This window comes from Galeopterus variegatus, unplaced genomic scaffold, assembly GCF_000696425.1.
Source record: "Galeopterus variegatus unplaced genomic scaffold, G_variegatus-3.0.2 Scaffold4833, whole genome shotgun sequence".
NCBI classification, from domain to species: domain Eukaryota; kingdom Metazoa; phylum Chordata; class Mammalia; order Dermoptera; family Cynocephalidae; genus Galeopterus; species Galeopterus variegatus.
Genome location: NW_007730944.1, coordinates 50604 through 74989, shown reverse-complemented (window position 1 = coordinate 74989; position 24386 = coordinate 50604). Strand labels below are relative to the sequence as shown.

Below are 24386 nucleotides of genomic sequence, written 5' to 3'. Positions count from 1 at the left end.
TACTTTAAAGATGAAGACACTGAAATACAAAGAAACATAATTACTTGTGCCAGTTTAGTGAGCTAGTAATCGTAGATATTTTTTGAGTAAATGCATAAATAAATGAATATTGTGCTGAAGAGTTTTATTACCAACTGAAGGGAATAGAAGCTATTATACTGATATGTATTTTGTCAGCAAAATCCGTGAGTATGCGTTTTCCTCACCTTCTTTTTCTTCTAACATCTTCGCTGTTGTGAGCTGATATCTAGTTGGTTTTTTTTTCAATTAGTTATGAATATTCATGGGGCACAAAGCTTTTACCACTTGTGCCCACGATGTGATGGCCAGATCCATACTGGCAGCATGCCCATTACCCCAAATTGCAATTATATCCCGTGTCCCCCCCCCCCCAGTTAACCCCTGCCGTCCCTCCCCCTTCCCCTTCCCCGACTCCACTTTGTATCCCTAGGTTTGCTCTCTCCCTGTGCAAGTCTAACGCACCACCGTGGTCTTTCTTTCCTTCCTTCTTTCTCTCTTAGCTCCCACTTATGAGTGAGTACATATGGTATTTATCCCTCTGTGCTTTGCTTATTTCACTCAACATAAGTTTCTCCAAGCTCATCCATGTTGTTGTGAATGGCAGAATTTCATTCTTTTTATGGCTGAGTAGTATTTTATTGTGTATATATACCACAATTCCCTTATCCAGTCGACCGTTGATGGACATTTATGTTGGTTCCATATTTTGGCTATTCTAAATAGAGCTGCAATGAACACGGAAGTGCAGCTATCCCTTCAACATGATGATTTCCATTCCTTTGGGTATATACTTAGAAATGGGATTGCTGGATTGTATGGAAGATCTATCTGTAGCTGTTTGAGAAACCTCCATGCTGTTTTCCATAGTGGTTGTACTAATTTACAGTCCCACCAGCAGCATAGGAACATTCCCTTCTCTCCACATCCTCACCAGCATTTGTTATTCTCTGTCTTTTTGATTATAGCCAGTCTAACTGGGGTGAGGTGATATCTCAGTGTGGTTTTAATTTGCATTTCCCTGATGACTAGTGAAGTTGAGCATTTTTTCATGTATCTGTTCTCCATTTGTATGTCTTCCTTTAAAAAATTTCTATTTAGGCCCATTTTTTTAATTGGGTTACTTGGGATTTTTACTGTGAAATTGCTTGAGTTCCTTGTATATTCTGGATTTTAATCCCTTGTCAGATGCATAGTTGCAAAATTTTTCTCCCACTCTATAGGTTGTCGTTTCACTCTGATTGTTTCCTTTGCTGTGCAGAAGCTTTTTAGTTTGATATAGTCCCATTTGTTTATTTTTTCTTTTGTTGCTCATGCTTTCAGGCTCTTGTTCGTAAAGTCTGTGCCCAGACCTAGTTCCTGAAGTGTTTCACCTATATTTTCCCTTAGTAGTTTTATAGTTTCATGTCTCATACTTAAGTATTTAATCCATTATAAGTTGATTTTAGTATATGGTGAGAGATACATGTCTAGTTTCATTCTTCTGCATATAGATATCCAATTTTCCCAGCACCGCTTATTGAAGAGACAGTCTTTTCCCCAATGTATGTTTTTGTTGCCTTTGTCAAGTATCAAATGGCTGTAAGCTTGAGGGGTGATTTCTGGGTTCTCTATTTTGATTTGTATTTTTGATTACTGCAGAGATTGAATGGTTTTTCCCATTTTTATTGGCTATTTGTATTTCCTTTTTGAACTGCTTGTTCATGTCCTATCTGAGAATATAGTATTTAATTGAAAAGCAAGACTATACTAGGAGGAGAAACAGCACGAAGATCTTTGCATTTTGTGAGGAAGAACACTATTAAGGGTTGCACTTTCTTAGGGAGAGACCATCAGTACTACCTTGACTTAGTCTCTGGGTCAGTGTGGGTGGGAAATAGATAACACAGTCATAGAGGTTTAAGTGAAGAGAGTTTAGTGAACAGAGGTGTGTGCATGGTTAACCCACAAGGGCTGTTACCACTCAATGCTCAGATTCTAGCAATGGGATGAAGCCATTATCACTCTGTGGTAGGCAGAATAATGGCCCGTTCCCAAAGATGTCCATATACCAATCCCCAGAACGTGTGAATATATTACCTCACACAATAAAGAGACTTTGCAGATGTGAATAAATTAAGTACCTTGAAATGAGGAGATTATCCTGGATTATTTGGGCGGGCCCATTCTAATCACATGGGTGCTTAAAAGCAGAGAACCCTTCCTGGATGTGGTAAGAGAGAGCTGTAACAAAAGAATGGTCAGAAATAATGTTGCTAGCTTTGAAGGTGGAGGAAGTGGGCTGTGAGCCAATGAATATGGACAGCTTCCAGGATAGATTTACAGACTTACAGGTGTATCATCTGTAACATAATACATTTGTGGTGGTGTTGTGTTTCGTGGCTGGCCTGTACAAGGATCTGAACTCTTGACCTTGGTATTATCAGCACCACCCTCTACTGAGTGAGTTAATCGGCCAGCCCTGCATTTGTGTTGTTTTAAGCCACTAAGTTGGTGGTAATTTGTTGCAGCAGCAATAGAAAACTTACACATCCTTATACCTGAAGGGATAACAGAAAAGTTAGTTTACCAGAGCCTGGTCAGAGCTCAGGCAAGGAGAGGGGAGAGGTAACCATGGAAGAACAGGGCCTCTGCCAGAACTGTGGGGAGGAGGGGGAATAAATATCCCGACTTCTCTCTCTTTCATCTCTCTAGTTGCTGGCCAGTGCCTCCCATTGACTGAAGTCCCCATGAAGCTCACGAGGGCATGGGAGCTGGGTGATAGAGTCAAGAGGTCAACCTCCTGGGACATAAAGTAAGGCAGATAGGGTAGAGAATGGGTTAAGATTAGGATGAAGATAAAGAATAGCCAGCAAAGTCTGCTCTTTCTGCCTCTTTGCATCTATTTCTTTTCTTTATTTAGATGAAGAACTTTTTACCCAACACAGGAAACACAGATTCTCATTAGGCAGTGTGTCATTGTGTAATGATGCCGAATAGATCGTAATCCCACTTGGAACCTGAATTGTAGTTATTGCTATCATCAGTACTTCTCACATCAGGGAAAGTGGTAAAAAACAGTTAACATAAAGGAAAGTTGTTATAGCCCTTGCTGCTATAGGTGATCACAAGGCTTAAGTTCTGTAAACATAGCTTTCTTCTTCCTCCACCAAATTCCATATTCCCTCACACTTTACCAGCACCTTGCTGTTTGCTTTGTTTTCTTTTTAATCCTGGTAGAATGGCCGAAACGTTCTCACAGGATTTAAGTCCAGTCTTTTTTGGATTTCTGCTCTTTCCCACTAACTTTTTATAGGTTATGGAAGTACCAAAATTTTTGTGGGTTCCAGACATAGTCTTCCTGGCCCTCATTTTTTTTTTTGTGACCGGTAAGGGGATCGCAACCCTTGGCTTGGTGTTGCCCGCACCGCGCTCAGCCAGTGAGTGCACTGGCCATCCCTATATAGGATCCGAACCCGCGGCGGGAGCGCTGCTACACTCCCAGTGCTGCACTCTCCCGAATGCGCCACGGGGTCGGCCCCTGGCCCTCATTTTGTAGTAACAAATCAGTATCAATCACCCTGACCAGTCACTCTTCTCTGTATATTGGTTAAACAGCTTGAGTTCAGAATAGTCAAGGGTCAGTCTCAGCTGCCAATCTAATGGAACTTTGACTGTGTTCTTTGATGGAAATACTTCTTCCTTGAGCACTAGTACCCTCCAGACACATTGAGCCCAAGATTATGGGGACAGGAATGAGAAATTTTATAGGTGAGTTACTAGGTGTAATAGTGGGAGGGGTTACTCCTACCTCCACCCTTTGGTTTGAAGACCTGGATATTTAGCTGTGGGGGAAACAGCATCTTTACTGGGTCATTAGTTTAGACATATACTGCAACATGGAGGACAGCACTCCAGTCACATAGGGAATTATCCTCAAGCTGGTGCTGTAACTTCAGGAGGAATTCTGCTGTTAAGCCAGCTGCTGCTGGGTGAAGAGCCACTTGCTAAGCCCAGTAAGTTTTGTCAGAGTAGATCTATTGCCATACCTCTTCTAGCGAGGTGCTTACCTTGGTTTGCAACACTTAAGGGGGCACTAAGAAACTTAGTAATTAAGATAAATAATATTTTAAACAATCAAAATTAGTGCAAAAAGCCCATGATGAATAACATGCAAAATTTTGACTAAAGATGGGATCCAACAGTGCTACGATGTGGTGAACCTGAGGAACAAGGAAAAATGTGCACCTATATAAACGTATCTTTCTGAATTTTTTTCTGTGGTTAATTTTTTCCCAGGACATCAAAATAGTGAAAAATATTGAGAATTGAAAAGTAAGTATATTAAAACTCACTTTAAGTTTAAGTATCTTATTTATACCAAAACCAGAATTTATTATGATTTTTCTTTCCTGGATTTAATGGAAGTAAACTCTTTGATAATATTATCAAAATTTATTTATTTGCATATCTCATTTTCAGTTGAGAGTTGTGAGTTACAATAAATGAGAGAAAGCAAAGTTAGTTCACTAAATGAGGTATCATAATTAACACTGTGAATCATCTATAGATGATACTTTCCATCTCAAAAACCAGTGTAACTAGGAGCCTAGCACCTGATAACATAAATGAATTAGTCTGCACCTCCATTTTTAAAGATTACCAAGAGTTATCAGAATAATTTGAAATTATAGTCCATCAACTGGTGGTGCTTTTTGACATATTTCTGTCTTAAAGGCAATGTTTTAGAAATAAAATATCATTTTGCTTTTAAGTGTTTTCTCAAAAGTGTTTTGAAGTAATGGACAGGAATATTTCCAGTTAAAATTTAGATATTACATATAATGCAGTAGTAATTTACATTAGAGAATATTGGTCTTTCCTAAATGTAAGTGTTATGAGGACAGGTTTCTTTTTTTGTTTTGTTCACAGCTGTGTCATCAGAGTCTAGAAATGTTCCTGGTCCCCAACAGTGTTCATTTGTTGAATGACTGAATCTGCATAATTTAATACCAAATCCATATGATAACATTTTATTTTAGCATGAAAAAATAAAAAAATTTTTAAAAAGAAAGTAAGTTTGATGAATATAAAACTTCAGTAAGAGGTATGAATATATTTCCTGAATCTGAAAATAAATGAAAAAAGAAAGAAAAAGGAAATGTACAAATTACCAGATATAGTATTAATAATTATTGGGAAAAGGGCATATCAAATAAAAATTAAGGAGATTATAGGCATCTATATTAGTTTCCTACTACTGCTATAACAAATTACCACAAACTTGGTGACTTAAAACAACACAAACTTATCTTACAGTTCTGGAGGTCAGAATTTCTAAACTCAAATGTTGGCAGGACTGACTTTCCTCTGGAAGCCCTAGGGGAGAATTTGCTTCCTTGCCTTTTGTAGCTTCCACAGGCCACTTGCATTTCTTGGTTCATGGCCCCTTCCTCCATCTTTAAAGCCAGCAGCATAGCATTGTCAAATCTTTCTCACCCTGGCCTCTGCTTCCGTTGTCACATTCTTTCTCTGAATCTGATCCTTCTGCCTCCCTCTTTTAAGGACCATTGTGATGACATTGGGCACACACAAATAATCCAGGATAATCTCCCCATCTCAAGATCCTTAATTTAATCACATCTTTGAAGTCCCTTTTGCCCTGTAAGATGACATATTCACAGGTTCTAGGAATTAGGATGTGGACATATTTGGGGGCGGGGGGAAGCTATTATTCTGACTACCACAGCATACTAATTTCACATTTGAAATAGAAATATGAAAAATTTACTGAAGTATCTTTAGATTTTGAATTTTTAAGTGGAGAAAAGTTATATTTTTGTGGATACATCTGGTTTACAAAAAGTGGCCACTGACTTGGCTCAAACATTCTGAGAATTTAAGTCCTATAGAAATTCCATTTAAAATAGTTTTGGTGGCACACAATGTCAATAATTAGTAATATAAAATCTGCATTGTGTTTGGATCTTCTAAAACTGATTCATAAATTTTTCTTAGTGTAGTCTTACCCAAAGTTAGAAGTGGACTTGAGAATTTTTTTTATAAAAAGACAATTCCAGTCACAATGTGGTCCTGCAAAAGAAGTTTCGATAAGCTGAATTTAATTGAAAGTTATTTAAGATTGCCACTTGGTCAAGAAACATTGTCAAACAGGGCAGTTCTCTGTAAGCAAAGAAGTAGATTTTGAAAATATTTTTGATAAGTTTGCTCCATTAAAGCCAGGAATGTAAAATTATAATTAATCTCATTTCTGATATAAATAAATTTAAACTTAAAATAATGTGCATTTTAATACATCTACTTTTAAATTTTTCAATATTTTTCAACTAATTTAATGTTCTAGAAAAAAATTAACCGTTCAAAAAGTACGTAAAAACAAGATACTATTGGATCCTGTATTTAAATTTTTGATACTTTATTTATTATGGATTTTTTGCATTAGTTTTGATCTTTAAAAAATATTACATTAAAATATTGTTTGTCTTGATTATTGAGTTTTTTGGTGCTCCCTTAAATTTTGTACCCCGAGTGAGTTCTTCACTCCCTTCACCCTAATTCTGGTATTATCTTCTACTGTAGAATGAGTTCCTTGGTTGGAGGTGAAGTTGAGTGGGATTCTGTAGCGCTAAATAGACATTCGTTAAGTCTCTTAGTTATAGTGCTGGCAGAGAGTTGTGGGCAGTGAAGGCAAATCCTTAGCTGGAAGATGTATCATTTTTTGTGAGGGGGTTTCAACCTTGGCTACATAGTGGAATCACCTGAGGGACTTGTAAAATTCCTAATGATCGGATTGTACCCCAGACCAATAAATCAATCTCTGTGGCTGGGACCTAAGCATCAGTGATCGTGAAAGCTCTCCAGGTGATTCAGTGTGCAGCCATGGTTGAGAACCATTTATCTATAGCAGTACTTCTTAAATTTTAGTATGCACGTGAATCATCTGGAAATCTTGTAAAATGCTGGTGTCTTCGTTTCGGGGCCTGAGAAAGCATTTATAAGAAGCTTCTAGTTCCTGCTGGTCCATTGAGTAGCAAAGATTTATTTTTTGTGTGCTGGAGAAATTCTGGCATTTTAGCGTCACCAAGTATAGGTCACAGTTGAGTCCAGATTTCAATTTAATAGACCCAGCAGACTGTTAACACCACTTCTCAGTGTCTGAGCTTACACTTTAAATCTTGGGTGAATGTACCCATACTAATAAATTCAGCCCTACCCAACCACATATTTTATCCCTCTTGATCTAATAACCCTAGAATCTATTCCCATACATGCTTTCTGAAATCCTACTGTAGAAATTGGAAAGTTCCTACAACTCCAGTAAAAGTTCATGGAAAGATTTATATTATCTTTTAATTCTATTTTTCCATGAACTTTTTGAACTATCCTCATATATGCTTTTTCCTCCCAGAGCTGACCCAGTTGTTATATTCTTAAGCTAAGCTGGTATTTAATCCTTTTTATTGGCCTGGCAGTAGCAAAAGGTAGCAGAGGTGGGTGCTGAGGAGAATGGGCATTCCTTTCTGAGGCAACTGCTTCCTGTGAAGTTACTGAAAGGTTTTTATGCAAGAGAAGGTTGGTTGGAAGGGGGGGGGAGGGGACTACTTTTTAGCAGAAAGGTTTGGGGGTTTTGGAGATCCAAAGTTAGGCTTCGTGTGTTAGTTCAAATATCTTCATCCCAAGACACAGAGTTCCATGTCTCAACCATTGCCCTGACCTTTGATCTGGCAGAGTTATAGTTTTACATGGCATTGCACATCTGTAAACCACACACTAAGGCATTGATTGGGCCAGATCTTCAGCCATGTCTGTCTTGGGCTTTAAGTTTGCAAAGATGAAGAGGATATGTTAAAAGAACTATATACATTGAAGTTATGTGCTGCTTATTTAGACACTGTAGATTTTTCCAACTGCTTGGTTAACTTTAACATGAGAATAAGAATGAGTATAGAAAGTTGAAATATTTCTTTGAATGTACAAGTATTAATTGACATTGTCAATCAGTGAATAGAGAGGGCCTTTAATGTCTAAGGTGCTGTATCATATTAACAGTAGATTCAGAAATTGTTTATCATTAATATTTTTTGTTTTTTATTTACAGAAACTCATTGGAGAAGTGTTTAATATTGTAAGCCAACAGTCTACTGCTCGTCCTGGCTGCATTATTGAACTTGATGCAATAACCAACCAAGTAAAAATATGCTTGTGAATTGGTGATATTAATATACCTTAAGCCAAAGTGTTTTATACGTATATATCTTTCATTCTCAGAAAAATTCTCTTGTTTGGTACTAAATACAGCCAACTTCTATTGATTCCCATAGTGAAAATCTACTAATGATTTAGAAATTATTTTTCTCCAGTTGAATTTTATCTGTAGCTTTATTTCCTGTTTAAAGGAAATTTGATTAAATTGAGGAAATCATGACCCTGATCTAGACATGCTGAGGGAAAATACGTTGCAGCTGCATAGAGGCTCAGGTTGTGGTTTCTCTTTTTATGTTACTACTCATTTCAACTCAGTAGAGGGTGACCTCAGCTTCAGAGTGTTTCCTTTGTTAAGCTGCATTGGGGTATTTTTATGACATGCATTAAAATGCAGATGAAAGTAGTATCAAAGTACACATTTACTTTTTAATCATATGTCCTTTGTGTAGTCAGTATTTCTCCCTAGCTACTACCTAGGAAAGAAAGAGAACCCTTCTTTCTACAGGGAGTTTGTAAACTCATTTTAGCCCTTAGGATATTTGGTTTTTCAGGATCATGTTTATAGACTATGGGTTAGAACTAACATATTCATTCCAAATATAAAAAAAAGATTAGTTTGGTGAGGGAGTTACCCATATTTAAATAAGGAAATGAATAAAGAGCCAACTATATTTGAAAACAAGTATAGAACTATGTCATAATTTTTCCATGGTGCCCTGTATATTCTATTAGGGAAAATGTAACATTTCCACTTATGTAGAGAAATTACCACATCAGTTCTTGGTAACAGAACTGGGGCTGCCAGGCTCAAATTACTTATGCCATCTAGGAAGTTTTTAACTTTTTTATCCCCAAACACCATGCCTTTGCTTCAAATTTAACCTGTGATTTCCTTTTTTCTACTCCATAGGGATGGAAGAGTGGGTTGTCTTCTTTCTCATAGATACCTTACTTTTTTATGGACAGGATGTTAAATTCTTCCCCCATTTTAGTCCCTCTGACTCTTTACCATGGGATGTTAATATGGTCCACTCTTATGTAGCATTATTTTTACTTCATATTTTCTCAATACTTTTTCCCCTCCTGCTTGTGGCTATCTTTAACATAAGGCTGGTAAATTGTAAGCACTAATAAATGACGTAGGCTTATACATGACAAAGTTTAAAAGTCAATTCTGGGTGTTTTCCCAGTGTGTGTTATGATTTCTATATCCATGAAAACATCACCCTTCCTTTTTCTTTCATTCGTTCTTTTTCCCTTGGAGAGGTGATCTCCTGTTTGTATTATGAGTATGAAGAGACTTTTTAATGTTTCTGCCAGGAGGGACATAAAAATACCCTATAATTTTCATTAAAATTCTTGGCTCAACCTAATATACTCCTTTTATTTCCTTGTCTATATAAGGAGTTTGATTTTGCTCTATTCTTTAAGATTATAACCTATCCATCCAGTGCCAAGATAACTATAGCTGCTTCTCTTTCTTAAAATCTGTGGGGCAGCCATCTGAATGCCTTGACACACTTGCACAGTAAGCTTTAGTTTGGATCTAGCCTTTCCTTGAATTTCAGTTCACCTTTGGGGTTCTAAGTAGCTTTTGTGATGGTCTTTACTCTCTTTTCTTTGTGGTTCAGAAACATAGCAGTTGACAGTGATGTTTCTTTCAGCCATTCTTCTAGCGATCCTAGATACTTAGGTGTAAGTATATTTATCCAGAGACATGTCCTGCTGACTGTTATAGGATCCCTCATAATTCCCACTAGACAGACCTGTTGGGGTATTTTTAGGAACTTTTTGGGTTTTTGTTGTTGTTTTTGTGGTTTTTTGTTTTGTTTTGTTTTCAAGTGGAATTGGAAAAATTACTAGTTCTGTTATTAGTCTAGCGTGCCTTATATAGTTAGGATAGCCTTCCCCAGCCAGTCATGAGACCTGATGCTTTTGGGCTCAAAGTAGTACAGATCACTTATCTGTTTTTATGATTTTGTTCTTTGTGGGGTTCTTTTTGATATGTAAGTTTGTTGATTTGTTTTTAGTAGTGCTCTTCTGTTCTACTGTTGACTGTGGCATCTTGGAAAGTAATTTCTCTCTGACCATGATAATTTTAATGATTTTTTCTGTTGCTTTTTTCTCTCTTAGTGGTTAATAAATAATAGACATTGTTAGATTTATTTCTTCTGTATTAGTGTTGGGGAGGTGATGGGTGAGAGATAGAGAATTTCAAAGATAAAAACTCCATTTTTCTTTTCATATTCATAGTGTGGCTCAAATACACAGTTGCTTCATGTGTTTCAAGAAGACTTCATTATAGGTTATAAACCACATAAGGAAGATATGGAGAGAAAGGAAACAGAAATATTTTTTCAGCCATCACAAGGTACGTTTTAAAAATAGTCTGTTTGCTTATGTTAATCCTAAAAAAAAGATAGCCAAGCTTTCACTGAGTATGGATCTTCAAAAGTCATCACTCTCATAATTTTTGGCAGATATACCAATTATTTCTGTCAAATTGCTTGTCTGTAGAAGAAGAAGGCATGTGGGTGAAAATCACATTTTGAAAGATTGTTCACCGGTGTCATAGAGTTTTGCCAAGAAATAATACTTATGAAAATTAGTTTGTTTTGAAAGTAATTTTAGTTATTTAACTCTACAATTAAATTATTTTGATTTCCCTGTGGTATTTTAAGGAAACCAGTTAATTTTAGTGTAGATTTTAAAAAGTTCCGAGTAAATTGCTACAGAACATTGATGAATGTAGAATGTAAGACATTATGTTGTGTAGTATACTACAAACCTCATGAACACTGTGAATTAAAGGTACCATCTCATAGTTTTCCCCTCGGAGTGTAGTATTTCTTTTTCTGTCTTGTGAAAGAAAGTAGTTTCTCTATAAGCCCTTTCAAAAACAAACAGTATTATGTTTAGGTTTAACTATGTTTTATTTTATTTTATTTTTTAAATTGACAGATAACATTATATATGTGTAACTTTGTGATTATAAAACTCTGTTCTGCTTTAAGAATTAATTTTCTATGATAAACACATTTTAAGTTAATAAAGGATTTCCAGATACTTTATCTCACTTAGTTATAAATTGTGACTACCTAGATGGATGTATTTAATTTTCTTAGTACAGTTTTTATCACAGAATTATGTATAGACACCTAAGGAAACTATTTCCACTGAATTTGTACAAATAATTTTTTTTGGTTTAGTGGAAAATCAGAATGAGTTCCCATCTTCTATGAAGCTTAGCTGAAACATCTTTTTCACCCCTCAGACTAGTCATTTTTTTTCTTTCGTGTCTTTCTTCATATATTGAACTTTTTTTATTCATAAATTATTCAGTTGTTATGTTCAGTTTTATTTTACTATTACTATCGCATAACAGTACTGCTTTATAGTTTTAAAATTTGCTTTTGTGTAGTCTTTTTACCTTTATCTGGGTTAAACTTTTTTATATGCTTTTCAACAAATCTAGCTACCATTTATCTCACTATTTCTAACAGGGAAAACATGCCAACCTACTAGATAACAATGCTTAATTGGTATTTTTCTTTATAATATTTTCAGTTAACAGACTTGCATTTAAAAATTTTTTTATTTCTCTTTTTTGACATTTCTTTATGCCACTGCTAAATCAGGCCAAAGGATTTTCTCAGTGCTTTCTTGGTTTTCCTTTAGTTTTTCTGTGAAATTTCTCTGTGATATTCTTCCTAATTTTATAGCTATTTTCTTAAACGACTTGATGTGTATATTTCTCCTCTTCTCTGCCATTTGCTTTATTTTATACATTGTAAATGTTAATTAAAACTTAATTACTTTTTTAATTAGGGAAAATGCCAAATATAGATAAAAGAGTACATAATTAAATGAATATCCATATGCCAATAATGTAGATTGACAATTTAAAAATTTTATCACACTTGCTTTATCTACCCTATTTTCTTTTCCTTTTTTCCTGAAATATTTTAGAACAAATCATCCATTGCGTTGTTTCACTCCTGCATACTTAATATGCATTTCTAAAAATGATTTTCTTACATGTTTGCTATTATCAGATTGATAAAATAACAAAATTTCTCAGAATCATGTAATTAGTCCATATTTACTTCATTCAGTTGCCTCAAAAATTTGGGGATTTTTTGGTTTGTTTGTATGTTTTTAATTTGTTTGAATCCATATCCAAACAAGGTTTATACATTGTGTTTTCATTGTCTAGTAAGAGTCCTTTAATCTAAAGTGAACCCCCTATGTACTCATTATTTCACTGACTTGCTTTAGAGCAAGTTATTTTCTAGGAATTTCTTTGACTGCTTACTTGTGATATCATTTAAAATTTTTCTTGTCTACCATATTTCCTGTAAAATGGAAGTTAGCTCTGTGCACTTGATTAGATCTAGCTTCAGCTTCCTAGGTGATGCTGTGTACTTCATATGTATATACCAGAGAGAACATGATGTTAGAACGTCTCACTTTTAGTGATACTAAGATTGAGGAGATTCAGTTGGTGAATTGAATTTGCCAGCAGTCTTTTATCTTATGTTCTTCCATTGAATATTATTGATTTTGAATAAGTTATTTCATTAGGGATTGCAAAGTTATGATTTTCTAATTTTACCAGTTCAAGGTATTCCCTTATTAACTAGGGTTCTTGGTTTACTTTGAAAAACAGTTATTTTAGGAAAGTCAGGTTAAGTGCTTGGCTGTTTCCCTGTAATTGACAATTTTGTGATCAGGAGTTTGTGCCGTAGTTACCTCCAGTGGTTATTGATGAATTTATTGTTTGGTTTTGTCTTTTGAGTATCATTATTATCCCATTAAAAAATAACTACTTATTGAACAATAATATACATACAAGCACTCATATAACTCTGTATTTTTACATATTTAGCATATTTCAATCCATTTGTAGTCATTATTCTTTTTAATCCTCACATTGTCCTATATTAGGCTAGTAAGAATCATTTCAAGTTAGTCTTGAGTCCTTTTGGCATCACCTGATTATTCTGATAGTTTACTTTCCTTCAAGCACACGATATCCCAGGCTTATCTTGTAGTTATCCTTTGTGAGAATGGAATCATTCCTTCAAAATGTCCCTATTAATGAGGAATGCTATTTAGAGACCATAATTTGAATTCTAGCAGTGTTTGCTGTCAATGAGTTTTCATTTTTAAGGAACATTTTTGTTGTCCTGTTTAAATCTCATTTTTTTATGTGAATAATATAGTCATCAACAGGGAAAATTATTCCCACAAATGATGTCTTTTCTTAAAAAAATGCATGAAATTTCTACAAAGTCTTTTTTGCACTCTACCATGGCCCCTCCCACCGTGACATTAAAAAATTTTTTTAAATGCTGTTTTCATACAGGAAAATCAGCATTAATGTTTATTTCACTCTTTACTTTTAATTTCCAATTTTTCAAATAGGAGTCAGTGCCCCACTTACTTCAGGGGGCATCCAGTGAGGCTGGCCTGGGCTTTGTGCACTCACACACTCCCTTCCTTCCTCTCCTTCCATTCCTTCCTCTGGTCCTTCTTTTTCTTCCTTTCCTTGCTTTCTTATGTGCCAATTTTTTCTGTTCGGTATTTTTGTGAACTCATAGTTTTTTACATAGTCAATGTGTTTTAATAAATTGTATTTATTTTTATTCTTTGTTGCTCAAGTTGTCCCATCTTTGACAAACAGGTATCCATTCATGTTGGCTTTTGTGTACTTTTGACATAGCCCCATTAGTCTTTGATATCTGCCTAACTTTTGGCACAAAAATTGTTTACAGCTCCTCCTTAAAGTCTATTCTCCCCCATCAAGGGGTGTTTTTAGCTTTTAAAAAGTGTTTTTTCAACCCTATAGAAACATATTAATCTAAATATCCTTTCCTTTGAACAATAGGATATCGCCCACCACAATTTTCAGAAAAGTTCTTTTTAGTAGTAATTGAAAAGGACAGCAATAATTACTCTATTCTCCATATGTGGCACCTTCATCTTAAATCTGTACAAGCATGTTTAGGTAAGTAATATTTTTTTACAGAGGTGATGTGAAATAAATTTATTTTTTAGAATGTGCTTTAGGTTGGTTAATTCTTTAAAATGAAGTTCTGATGAACTATAAAGTGAGTTGCTGAATTGAAATATGTCTTTGCCAGACTTTTAATTACAAGGTCATAAATTGTTAATGAAATAGGCTAATCCTAAAAACAAACCAGTCTATGGGCACATTAGATATATTGAAAAAAATAAAAGCTTGATTTATTTTTTCAAATAATATTTATTAAGTACCTATTATGACTCTGTTTTAGATCAGTTCTATCCATAGTATTAATATTGCACTTTTTTGTTGATCTATACACATTGCGATCTGATGTAGTGTACATCAGCTTTAGCATCACCGAGAGAAGCAGATTTGCTGTTTGGTAAAATATGACTGAGCATCTGAAGCTTATAAGCAGAACTATTTTCATAGATGATTAAGAAATGCAACAGTGGGCTGGTCAGTTAGCTCAGTTGGTTAGAGCGTGGTGCTGATAACACCAAAGTCCAGGGTTTGATCCCTGTACTGGCTAGCTGCCCCCCACCAAAAATAGCAGCAAATTTTTAAAAAAAAATAATTTCGGGCCTGCCCGGTGGCACACTGGAGACTGTGCCGCTTGGGAGCACGGTGGCGCTCCCGCCGAGGGTTCGGATCCCATGTGGTGACCGGTTCCCGCTCACTGGCTGAGCGCGGTGCGGGCGCAACACCGAGGGTTGTGATCCCGTTGCCGGTCCCCGGTAAGGGCGCGACACCGAGGGTTGCGATCCCGTACCGGTCAGTAAAAAAGACAAAAAGGAAAAAAAAAAAAAATTAATTTCAACCATGCTTTTGCTATATACATTCAGATTAATCTCTTAATAAATTAGGAAATCTGAAGTATGAAACAAAAAAATTGATCATAGGTCTTTTTTTTAAATAAACTTTTACTTTCTGAGAGATAATTGTTAAAATGAAGAACTACACAATAGCTATATCAAACTGAAACTACTTTAAACCAGTTAAATTAGAATATTTAAGAGAGTTATAAAAAGATTTTATTATTTCTGGTAATTATATAATTTAACCAATTTTATATACATTAAACATTTAATACACTGGAACAATTATATGCATTTTTTCCCCTTTGTATTAAACACTCTAAACTAATGTTATATATCATAACTTTGTAAGTAGCAGTTCTAATTGGGCCGCAAGCTAGCATTAGAAAAACCAAATGAGGGCTTCCGGTCAAGATGGTGGAGTAGACAGTTCCTAGCATTGCTCTCTCCCACAAATCAACCAATTTGCTACTATTGAAAAACAGCAACAGGAGGCCCGAGATCTGCGCTGTAACAGGCAAGAGCCATGCGCTCGGAACCCCCAGGCCAGTGCCTACTGCCCCAAGAGGCCTGGGAGCCGCTGGGACCACATGCTCCAAGTCAGCCATGCTGGAAAAGGCAGTCATCATGGGACCCCTGGCCAAGGCTAGTTCCTGCTGCCCAGAATTGGCAGTTCCCTTCAGGATCCAGGCCAGACATCAGTGTGGAATGAGTGGACTGTGATATCCCCTCCCACAATGACTAAACACCAAAGGAAAGATACCAGAAATACGAAAAATCAAGAAAGTACATCACCACCAAAGGAAAATAATAACTCTCAAGCTCTAGATCCTATAGAACAGGAAGTCCTTGAAATGACTGACAAGGAATTTCAAGAAACAATTCAAAGGAAACCAAATAATATACAAGAAAACTCAGTTAGACAACACAATGAAATGGGCAAAACTATACAGGATCTGAAAGAAGAAATGTACAAAGAAATCAATGCCTTGAAAAAGAATGTAGCAGAGTTTGTGGAGCTAAAGGATTCATTCAACAAAATAAAAAACACCACAAAGAGTCTAACCAGGCTGGAACAAGCAGAAGAGAGAAGACAAGCTCTTTGATTTAACACAGGCAGACCAGAAAAATGAAAAAAGAATTTAAAAAATTGGACAAAATCTAAGAGAGATAACAGAGAATCTTAAGCGCTCAAATATCCGAATCAAGGGGAGGACAAAGGAAATGGCATTGAAAACATATTCAATGAAATAATAGCAGAAAACTAGGTATAGGGAAAGTCACAGATCTTCAGATTCAGGAGGCCCAAAGATCCCCAAACATTTAACCCAAAAAGGTCCTCTCGAAGACATGTTATAGTCAAACTGGCAAAACTCAAAGACAAAGAGAGAATCTTAAAAGCCGCAAGAGAGAAGTGGCAAGTCACCTATAAGGGAGCCCCAAACAGACTAACATCAGACTTTTCATCAGAAACCCTAAAAGCCAGAAAAGAAAGGGATGATATATTCAAAATAGTAAAGGACAAAAATTGCCAGGCAAGAATACTTTACTCAGCAAAGCTATCATTCTGAAATGAAGGACAAATAGTATATTTCTCAGACAAACAAAAACTGCTGGAGTTTACTACCACATGACCAGCCTTACAAGAAATTCTCAAGGAAGTACTGGGTTTGATACCACAAAAACAACTATCACTGCCATGAATACTCAAGAAAGAACAAAACCTACAAGTAAAACAAAAATGCTAACAATGAAGAAAAAAAAAGTTTATCACCTCAAGAAACCAACAAATAGAGAAGACAAACAGAAAATCAGAAATAAAGGACAAAAGATACTTAAGACATCTAAACCAAAATCAATAAAATGCTAGGAGTAAATCAACACCATTCGATAATAACTCTAAATGTAAGAGGATTAAATTCCCCACTCAAAAGACACAGACTGACTGACTGGATTCAAAAGGTGGATTTAATTATATGCTACCTTCAAGAGACTCACCTCACCTGTAATAGACTAAGAGTGAAAGGATGGAAACAGATATACCATGCAAATAGAAATGAAAAATGAGCTGGAGTAGCTATTCTTATATCAGATAAAATAGATTTTAAAGCAAAAACCATAAAAAGAGATAAAGAAGGCAACTATCTAACGATAAAAGGATCTGTCCATCAAGACAACATAACAATCATAAATATATTTGCACCCAATGTCAGAGCAGCCAGATTTATAAAGCAAACACTATTAGATCTATAGAATGAGATAGACACTAACACCATAATAGCAGGAGACCTGAACACCCCACTCTCGATGGATGGATTATCTAGGCAAAAAATCAATAGAGAAACACAAGATCTAAACAACACTTTAGACCAATTGGACTTGGCAGATATCTACAGAACATTCCATCAAACAACCTCAGAATATTCATTCTTCTCATCAGCTCATGAAACATTCTTCAGGATAGACCGCATGTTAGGTCACAAAGCAAGTTTCAACAAATTCAAAAAAATTGGAATTATTCCATGTATTCTTTCAGATCACAGTGGATTAAAATTAGAGATCAATAACAAATAAAACTCTGAAAACTATACAAACACATGGAAATTAAACAACATTCTACTTAATGACATTTGTGTCCAAGAAGAAATTAAATAGGAAATAAAAAAATTCCTTGAAACTAATGAAAGTGAGGACACATCATACCAAAACCTGTAGGATACTGCAAAAGCAGTATTAAGGGGGAAATTTATCACATTAAATGCTTACTTCAGAAGAATGGTAAACAATAGCACTTCACCTTAAAGATCTAGAAATCAAGAACAAACAAAACCCAAAGTTAGATGGAAAGAAATAATTAAAATCAGAGCAGAACTAAATGAAATAGAAACCCCCCAAATGATACAAAAGATCAATGAAACAAAACGTTGATTTTTTGAAAAGATAAATAAAATTGACAAACGTTTAGCAAGGTTAACTGAGAGAAGACTCACATAATAAAAATTAGAAATGAAAAAGGTGACATTACAACTTATAACTCAAATACAAGGAATCATTAGTGACTAACTATAAACAAGTATATGCCAACAAATTTGAAAATCTAGAGGAATTGGATAAATTTCTGTACACATACAAACTACCAAAGTTGAGCCCAGAAGATATAGAAAATCTGAACAGACCAATAACAATAAAAGAGATTGAAGCTGTTGTCAGAAGGCTCCCAACCAAGAAAACCCCAGAACCGGACAGGCTCACTGCAGAGTTCTAGCAAACCTTCAAAGAGGAACTGATACCAATTCTCTACAAACTGGTTCCAAAAGATTGAAACAGAGGCCACTCTCCCAAACTCATTCTATGAGGCAGACATCACCCTGATACCAAAAACAGACAAAGATACATCAAAAATAGAAAACTACAGGCCAATATCCTTGATGAATATAGATGCAAAAATCCTCAATCAAATACTAGCTAACAGAATACAGCAACACATACACAAAACTATACACCATGATCAAGTGGGATTCATCCCTGGGATGCAAGGTTGGTTCAACATATGCAAATCAATAAATGTGGTACACCACATCAATAAAAGCAAAGACAAAAACCACATGATCATCTCTATAGATGCTGAAAAAGCATTTTACAAAATTCAACATTCATTCATGATAAAGACTCTCTACAAGTAAGGTATAGATGGAAAGTATCTCAACACAATTAAATCCATATATGATAAGCCCACTGCCAATATCATCCTGAACAGGGAAAAGCTGAAAGCTTTTATCTTAAGAACAGGAACTAAACAAGGATGCCCACTTTCACCACTCCTATTCAACATAGTTTTGAAAATACTAGCCAGAGCAGTCAGAGAAGGAAATAAAGGGCATCTGGACTGGAAAGATGAAGTCAAACTGTCCTTCTTTGTGGGTGATATGATCCTATATATTGAACAGCCTAACGTCTCTACAAAAAAACTCTTAGAGTTGATAAATGATTTCAGCAAAGTTGCAGGATACAAAATCAACATGCAAATATCAGTAGCATTTCTATACTTCAACAGTGAACATACAGAAAAAGTAATCAAAAAAGCTAGCCCATTTATAATAGTCACAAAAAACAAACAAAAAAAAAAACTTAGGAATAAAGGTAACCAGAGATGTGAAAAATCTCTATGAAGAGAACCACAAATCACTGTTGAGAGAAATTAAAGAGGACACAAGAATATGGAAAGATATCCTATGCTCTTGGATTGGAAGAATTAACATTGTGAAAATGTCCATATTCCCCCAAATGATCTACAAATTCAATGCAATCCCCATCAAAATTCCAATGACATTTTTCTCAGAAATGGAAAAAACTATCCAGACATTTATATGGAATAACAAAAGACCACACATTGTCAAAGCAATCGTGAGCAGCAAAAAAAAATAAAGCTGGAGGCATAACACTACCTAACTTTAAACTATATTACAAAGCTATAATAACCAAAACAGCATGGTGCTAGCATAAAACAGACACATGGATCAATGGAATAGAATAGAGAACCCAGAAATCAACCTGTACACCTACAGCCATATGATCTTTGTCAAAGGCACCAAGTCTACACACTGGTGAAGAGACTGCCTCTTCAGCAAATGGTGCTGGGAAAACTGGATTATTCATATGTAGGAGAATGAAACTAGATCCGTACCTCTTACCATATACCTAAATCAAGTCAAAATGAATTTAAAAATCAAACATACATCCTGAAATATACATCCTGAAACAATGAAACTCCTTAAAGAAAATACAGTGGAAACACTGCAGGAAGTAGGAGTGGGTACAGACTTCATGAATATGACCCCAAAGGCCCAGGCAACTAAAGGAAAAATAAACAAATGGGATTATGTCAGACTAAAAAGCTGCACAGCAAAAGAAACAATCAACAGAGTGAAAAGACAACCAACAGATTGAGAGAAAATATTTGCAAAATATACATCTGACAAAGGATTAATATCCAGAGTATACGAGGAGCTCAAACAACTTTACAGAAAAAAACAAATAATCCAATTAAAAAATTGGCAAAGGAGCTGAATAGGCCTTTCTCAAAGGAAGATATATGAATGGCCAACAGACACATGAAAAAATGCTTAACATCACTAAGCATCCAGGAAATGCAAATCAATACCACTTTGTGATACCATCTCACTCCAGTCAGGATGGCTAATATCTAAAAGACTGAGAATGATAAGTGCTGGAGAGGTTGCAGAGAAAAAGGAACTCTCATACACTGTTGGTGGGACTGCAAAAAGGTTCAGCCTTTATGGAAAATGACATGGAGATTCCTCAAACAATTACAGATAGATCTACTATGTGACCCAGCTATCCCACTGCTGGGAATATACTCAGAGGAATGGAAATCATCATGCCAAAGGGATACCTGTATTCCAGTGTTTATTGCAGCTCTATTTACAATAGCCAAGAGTTAGAACCAGCCCAAATGTCCATCATCACATGAGTGGACAGGGAAACTGTGGTATATCTACATAATGGAATTCTACTCTGCTATAAAAAAGAATGAAATAATGCCATTCACAACAACATGGATGGCCTTAGAGAAAATTGTATTAAGTGAAACAAGTCAGGCACAGAAAGAGAAATACCACATGTTCTCACTTATTCGTGGGAGCTAAAAATAAATAAATAAATAAATACACACACAAACATATAAAGGGTGGGGGAGAAGATACAACAATCACAACAATTCCTTGAACTGAAGACAAGTGAACAGATATGATGTAGGTGAGGAGGGGAGAGAGGGAGGGGGGAAGAGGAACAGGTAATGGGTCATGAAAATCAACTACAATGTACATTGAGAAGTTAAAATAAATAAATAAACAAATAAATAAATAAAAAGAAAACCCAAATCATCTGCTGGAATCTTTACCTGCCTATGTGAGCCAAATATTCTTGAGGCACCAGGAATTAAACAATTCTTTCAAAGTCTTTGGAGCTAATTCTTGGCATTTTTTGTTGTTTCACAGTAATCTAAGAATAGGGGATCTAAAACCAGCTCATTAAGAAGAGACTCTTAACACAGCACCGAAAATAGTATTTTCTAGAATTGGGCACAGAGCCTGGAATCCCTCTGAAGAGATTTATAGAGGTAGTAACAGATCCTTGTGATAGGACAGGAACTATGTGATATCTTCAGTTCTCACTGCTTGTAGTGGACTGTCCCACTGCTCTTCCCATAAAGCCAGGGCTAGGGTAGAGTTGCTTTTCTACCCTGTTTGTGATAGCACTAGAAAGTCACAGACATTGAGATTTTAGTAGAAGCAAACAGAATATTCTCTCTTCAGGGATGATAGAAGTATCTATCTTTTGGTTCTAACATTCACTGAAGCTTTAACATAGTGTATGTTGCCATTCACAGCTAACACTTGAATTTACCAGTGTTGAATATTCTGTCAGAGGGTGAAATGATCAGCTTAGATTTATATAGAGAAGGAAACATGTTGAATACCATTTGGGTACAGGCACTGATATAGATGCTTTATATATGTGAGATAGGTATTATTCCCAGTTTGATAATTGAGTATGGTTAAGTAACTTGACCAAGTGCCATTATATAGTTTTCCACAGAACCAAGTTTCAAAATCAGACCTTGTTGGCCCTGCAGTCTTTGCTTTTTCTCCTGCTCTTACCATGAGATCTATATTAGAAAATTGCCCAGTTTACAGGAAGAGAAATGATATAATTCAGCCTTATTGTGCAGATAAGAAAATAGCCAGAGATGGTGAAATACCCTGCTTAAGGAAACACATCTAGTCAGTGATAGAGGCAGGGTTAGGACTTCTGTCTCTGACTTCTGATTCAAGACTGTAGTCTTATTCCATTTTATGAAAAAATTTTCATATTTCTTATTGAAAGGACTGCCATTATAAGATAGCTTGACATGTTTAACATTCACCAGAAGCAAAAGGGAATTGATTATTTATTATCTCTTGGATATTCTGGTACACCTCGAGATGTAAAAAGCAGTAAGACCTCATCCCTGCCCTTGATGAATTCATAGTCTAATGGGGGAGACAGACACACAAATAAATAAATGTAATACAAAGTATCCCTTATGTTTAACAGAAGCACAGGTAACTGAATCTGCTTAGAGATTTATACTCCACACTAATATGAAATCTGGGAACACTTCGGAAGAAGATCAAGTCAATCTTTGTAAGACTGGCCTTACAAAACCAGTCAACTAATACTGTCTTAAATTTCTTTGGAACTTTTATTTTTTGTATTTTTCCTTGAAATCATTCTCTTGTTTGGGCATTTGATAATTAAGAGGCTGATATTCTAGTGTTGTCTTTGCCTCTAGCTAATTATATGACCTTAGGAAAATTATTAAGCTCTCCAAGTTTAAATTTCTTCATGTAGTTAGTGAGGCAGTACATTTTTATTTCTCAAAGTTTGATTCATCACTCATCTGTTTCAAAAACATGTGGGCTGCTAGTTAAAAATGCAGATCTAACCCAAGTCAGCTATGGTTATGCCTGTCTCTATGGTTAGGCCTGGAAATTTGCATGTTAACAAATTTCTCAAGCTTTTAAAATGTTTAAAGTGTTAACCTTAATAATTTAAGCTTTTTTTTCTCTAGCTGTTATATGTTGTAGTTCTTGCCTGACCATACCCCTGTGATGGAGTTGAACAAAAGTCTGAAAATTGGCTTTGTCTCCAAAAGTACTTTTAAGAAGCCATGTTTCTTAAATTATAAGAAATACTATTCTAGCTCATGTGTATAGTGATGATAATAATGCATTTTATAATTTCATAATTTATTTTTAAAGCTAAAGCTTCAGAAGGTGCTTCATCTGAGAGTCTACTTTCAGTCCCTGGACAGAAGAATGTAGATTCTTCTCCAGAAACCTCTCCTAGCGTGAGCCCCATGCCACATTCTTCATCGATTGCCAATCTTCAGACTGCTAGTAAACTTATTCTGAGTTCAAGACTGGTATATAGCCAACCTCTTGATCTCCCAGAAGCAGTTGAAGTAATAAGAGCAACACCGTCAGCAGGTAAGGTTACTTTAAGACTGGGCAGTGGTAGCCCAGAGTCATTAAAATGAATGAACTCTTTTGTAGATAAAATAGATGAACTCTTCTGAAATATGTGCTATGTTGACGTTGAAATAAAATTTTATTTTCTAGTAATGATATATCTGTTTAGAAACATGTCTTTGTAAGAAATAATTTCTTGTGATAAATGTAATCAGCATGACAGAATGTAGTGTAAATATTTTAATGTGAGGTGTCTTACCTACACTTTGGAATACTATGATAGTAAAATTTCAATGGACAAATATGTTCATTTGCAAATCATGGAAGCTTATTTTTTTAATTCTTTTCATCTGTGTTGGGCTAATCATGTCTCGGTATTATTAAGTATGTTTGAACAAGGGTTGGCAGGTACTTTGGGGGAAAATGTAGGATAAAATACTATAGTATGGCTGGCTAGAATGATATTGACTTTAGCAAGGTGGGTAAGATAATTTAGAGGGCAAGACTGGCAACTGTATTTAAAATGATCTGCCACTTGTGGAATACTAATTGGGGAGTTCCAAGAATAGTGTTTTCTGGGGAACCAATTGGAGGTTCAAGACTGTTCCAATTACTGGTGAATGATATTGAGTATAGGTGTTCTCTTACTCAACCCTAAGACAGTTTTGCATTCATAGCTGGAAAGATCACATTGAGAAGAGTTTACTCTGGGATTTTGTGGCAGGTGTATATCTAGACCAGTTTTTGTTTTTTTTGTTTTTATTTTTGTTTTTTAAGTATTTTTTAAATTTATTTTTTCTTAGCATAGTCATTGTTACAAATCATAGTTATTCTTTATGCCCCTTAGTAGGCACCTATCCCCTCCTCCTCTAATAACCATAGATTTATTCTCTTTATCTGATAGGTTAACTGTTCCTCTGTTGATTTATGGCCTAGATAATCTTTCACATACTGAGACAGGTGTGAACAAGTCCTCCCCTATTATTGTATATTATCATAAATCAGATGCTGCTTCTATTGCTCTGGAGTGTGCCCTGTGGAAAGAGAGGACCTCTTTTTTTTTTTTGGTTTCTACTCTTGCCTCTCCTTTTATCAATGTAGTTGAGAGTCTGGTACGCTGTCTGCTCAGTGGCTGTGGCCGCTACTATAGAGACTAGCTGCTTTTGCAGCAATCATGGCAATTGCGATGGCTATGGTGGGTGTATTAGTCCATTTTGTGTTGCTATGACAGAAATATCTGAGACTGGGTAATTTATAAAGAACAGAGTGATATTTGGCTTA

The 24386-nt window shown here is 35.6% G+C and overlaps 1 protein-coding gene across 1 annotated transcript in view; it reads left to right on the top strand.

Annotated features, from left to right (window-relative positions):
• Positions 1 to 24386, top strand: part of DMXL2 (Dmx-like 2) — a gene marked incomplete at its 3' end in the record, with an annotated part of 150096 nt that overhangs the window by 75434 nt on the left and 50276 nt on the right. Inside the window, exons 14-17 of the mRNA XM_008588451.1 lie at positions 8117 to 8206; positions 10477 to 10594; positions 14114 to 14233; positions 22896 to 23123. Coding sequence (XP_008586673.1) covers positions 8117 to 8206; positions 10477 to 10594; positions 14114 to 14233; positions 22896 to 23123 — 556 coding nt within the window. The remainder of the gene's footprint in view (positions 1 to 8116; positions 8207 to 10476; positions 10595 to 14113; positions 14234 to 22895; positions 23124 to 24386) is intronic.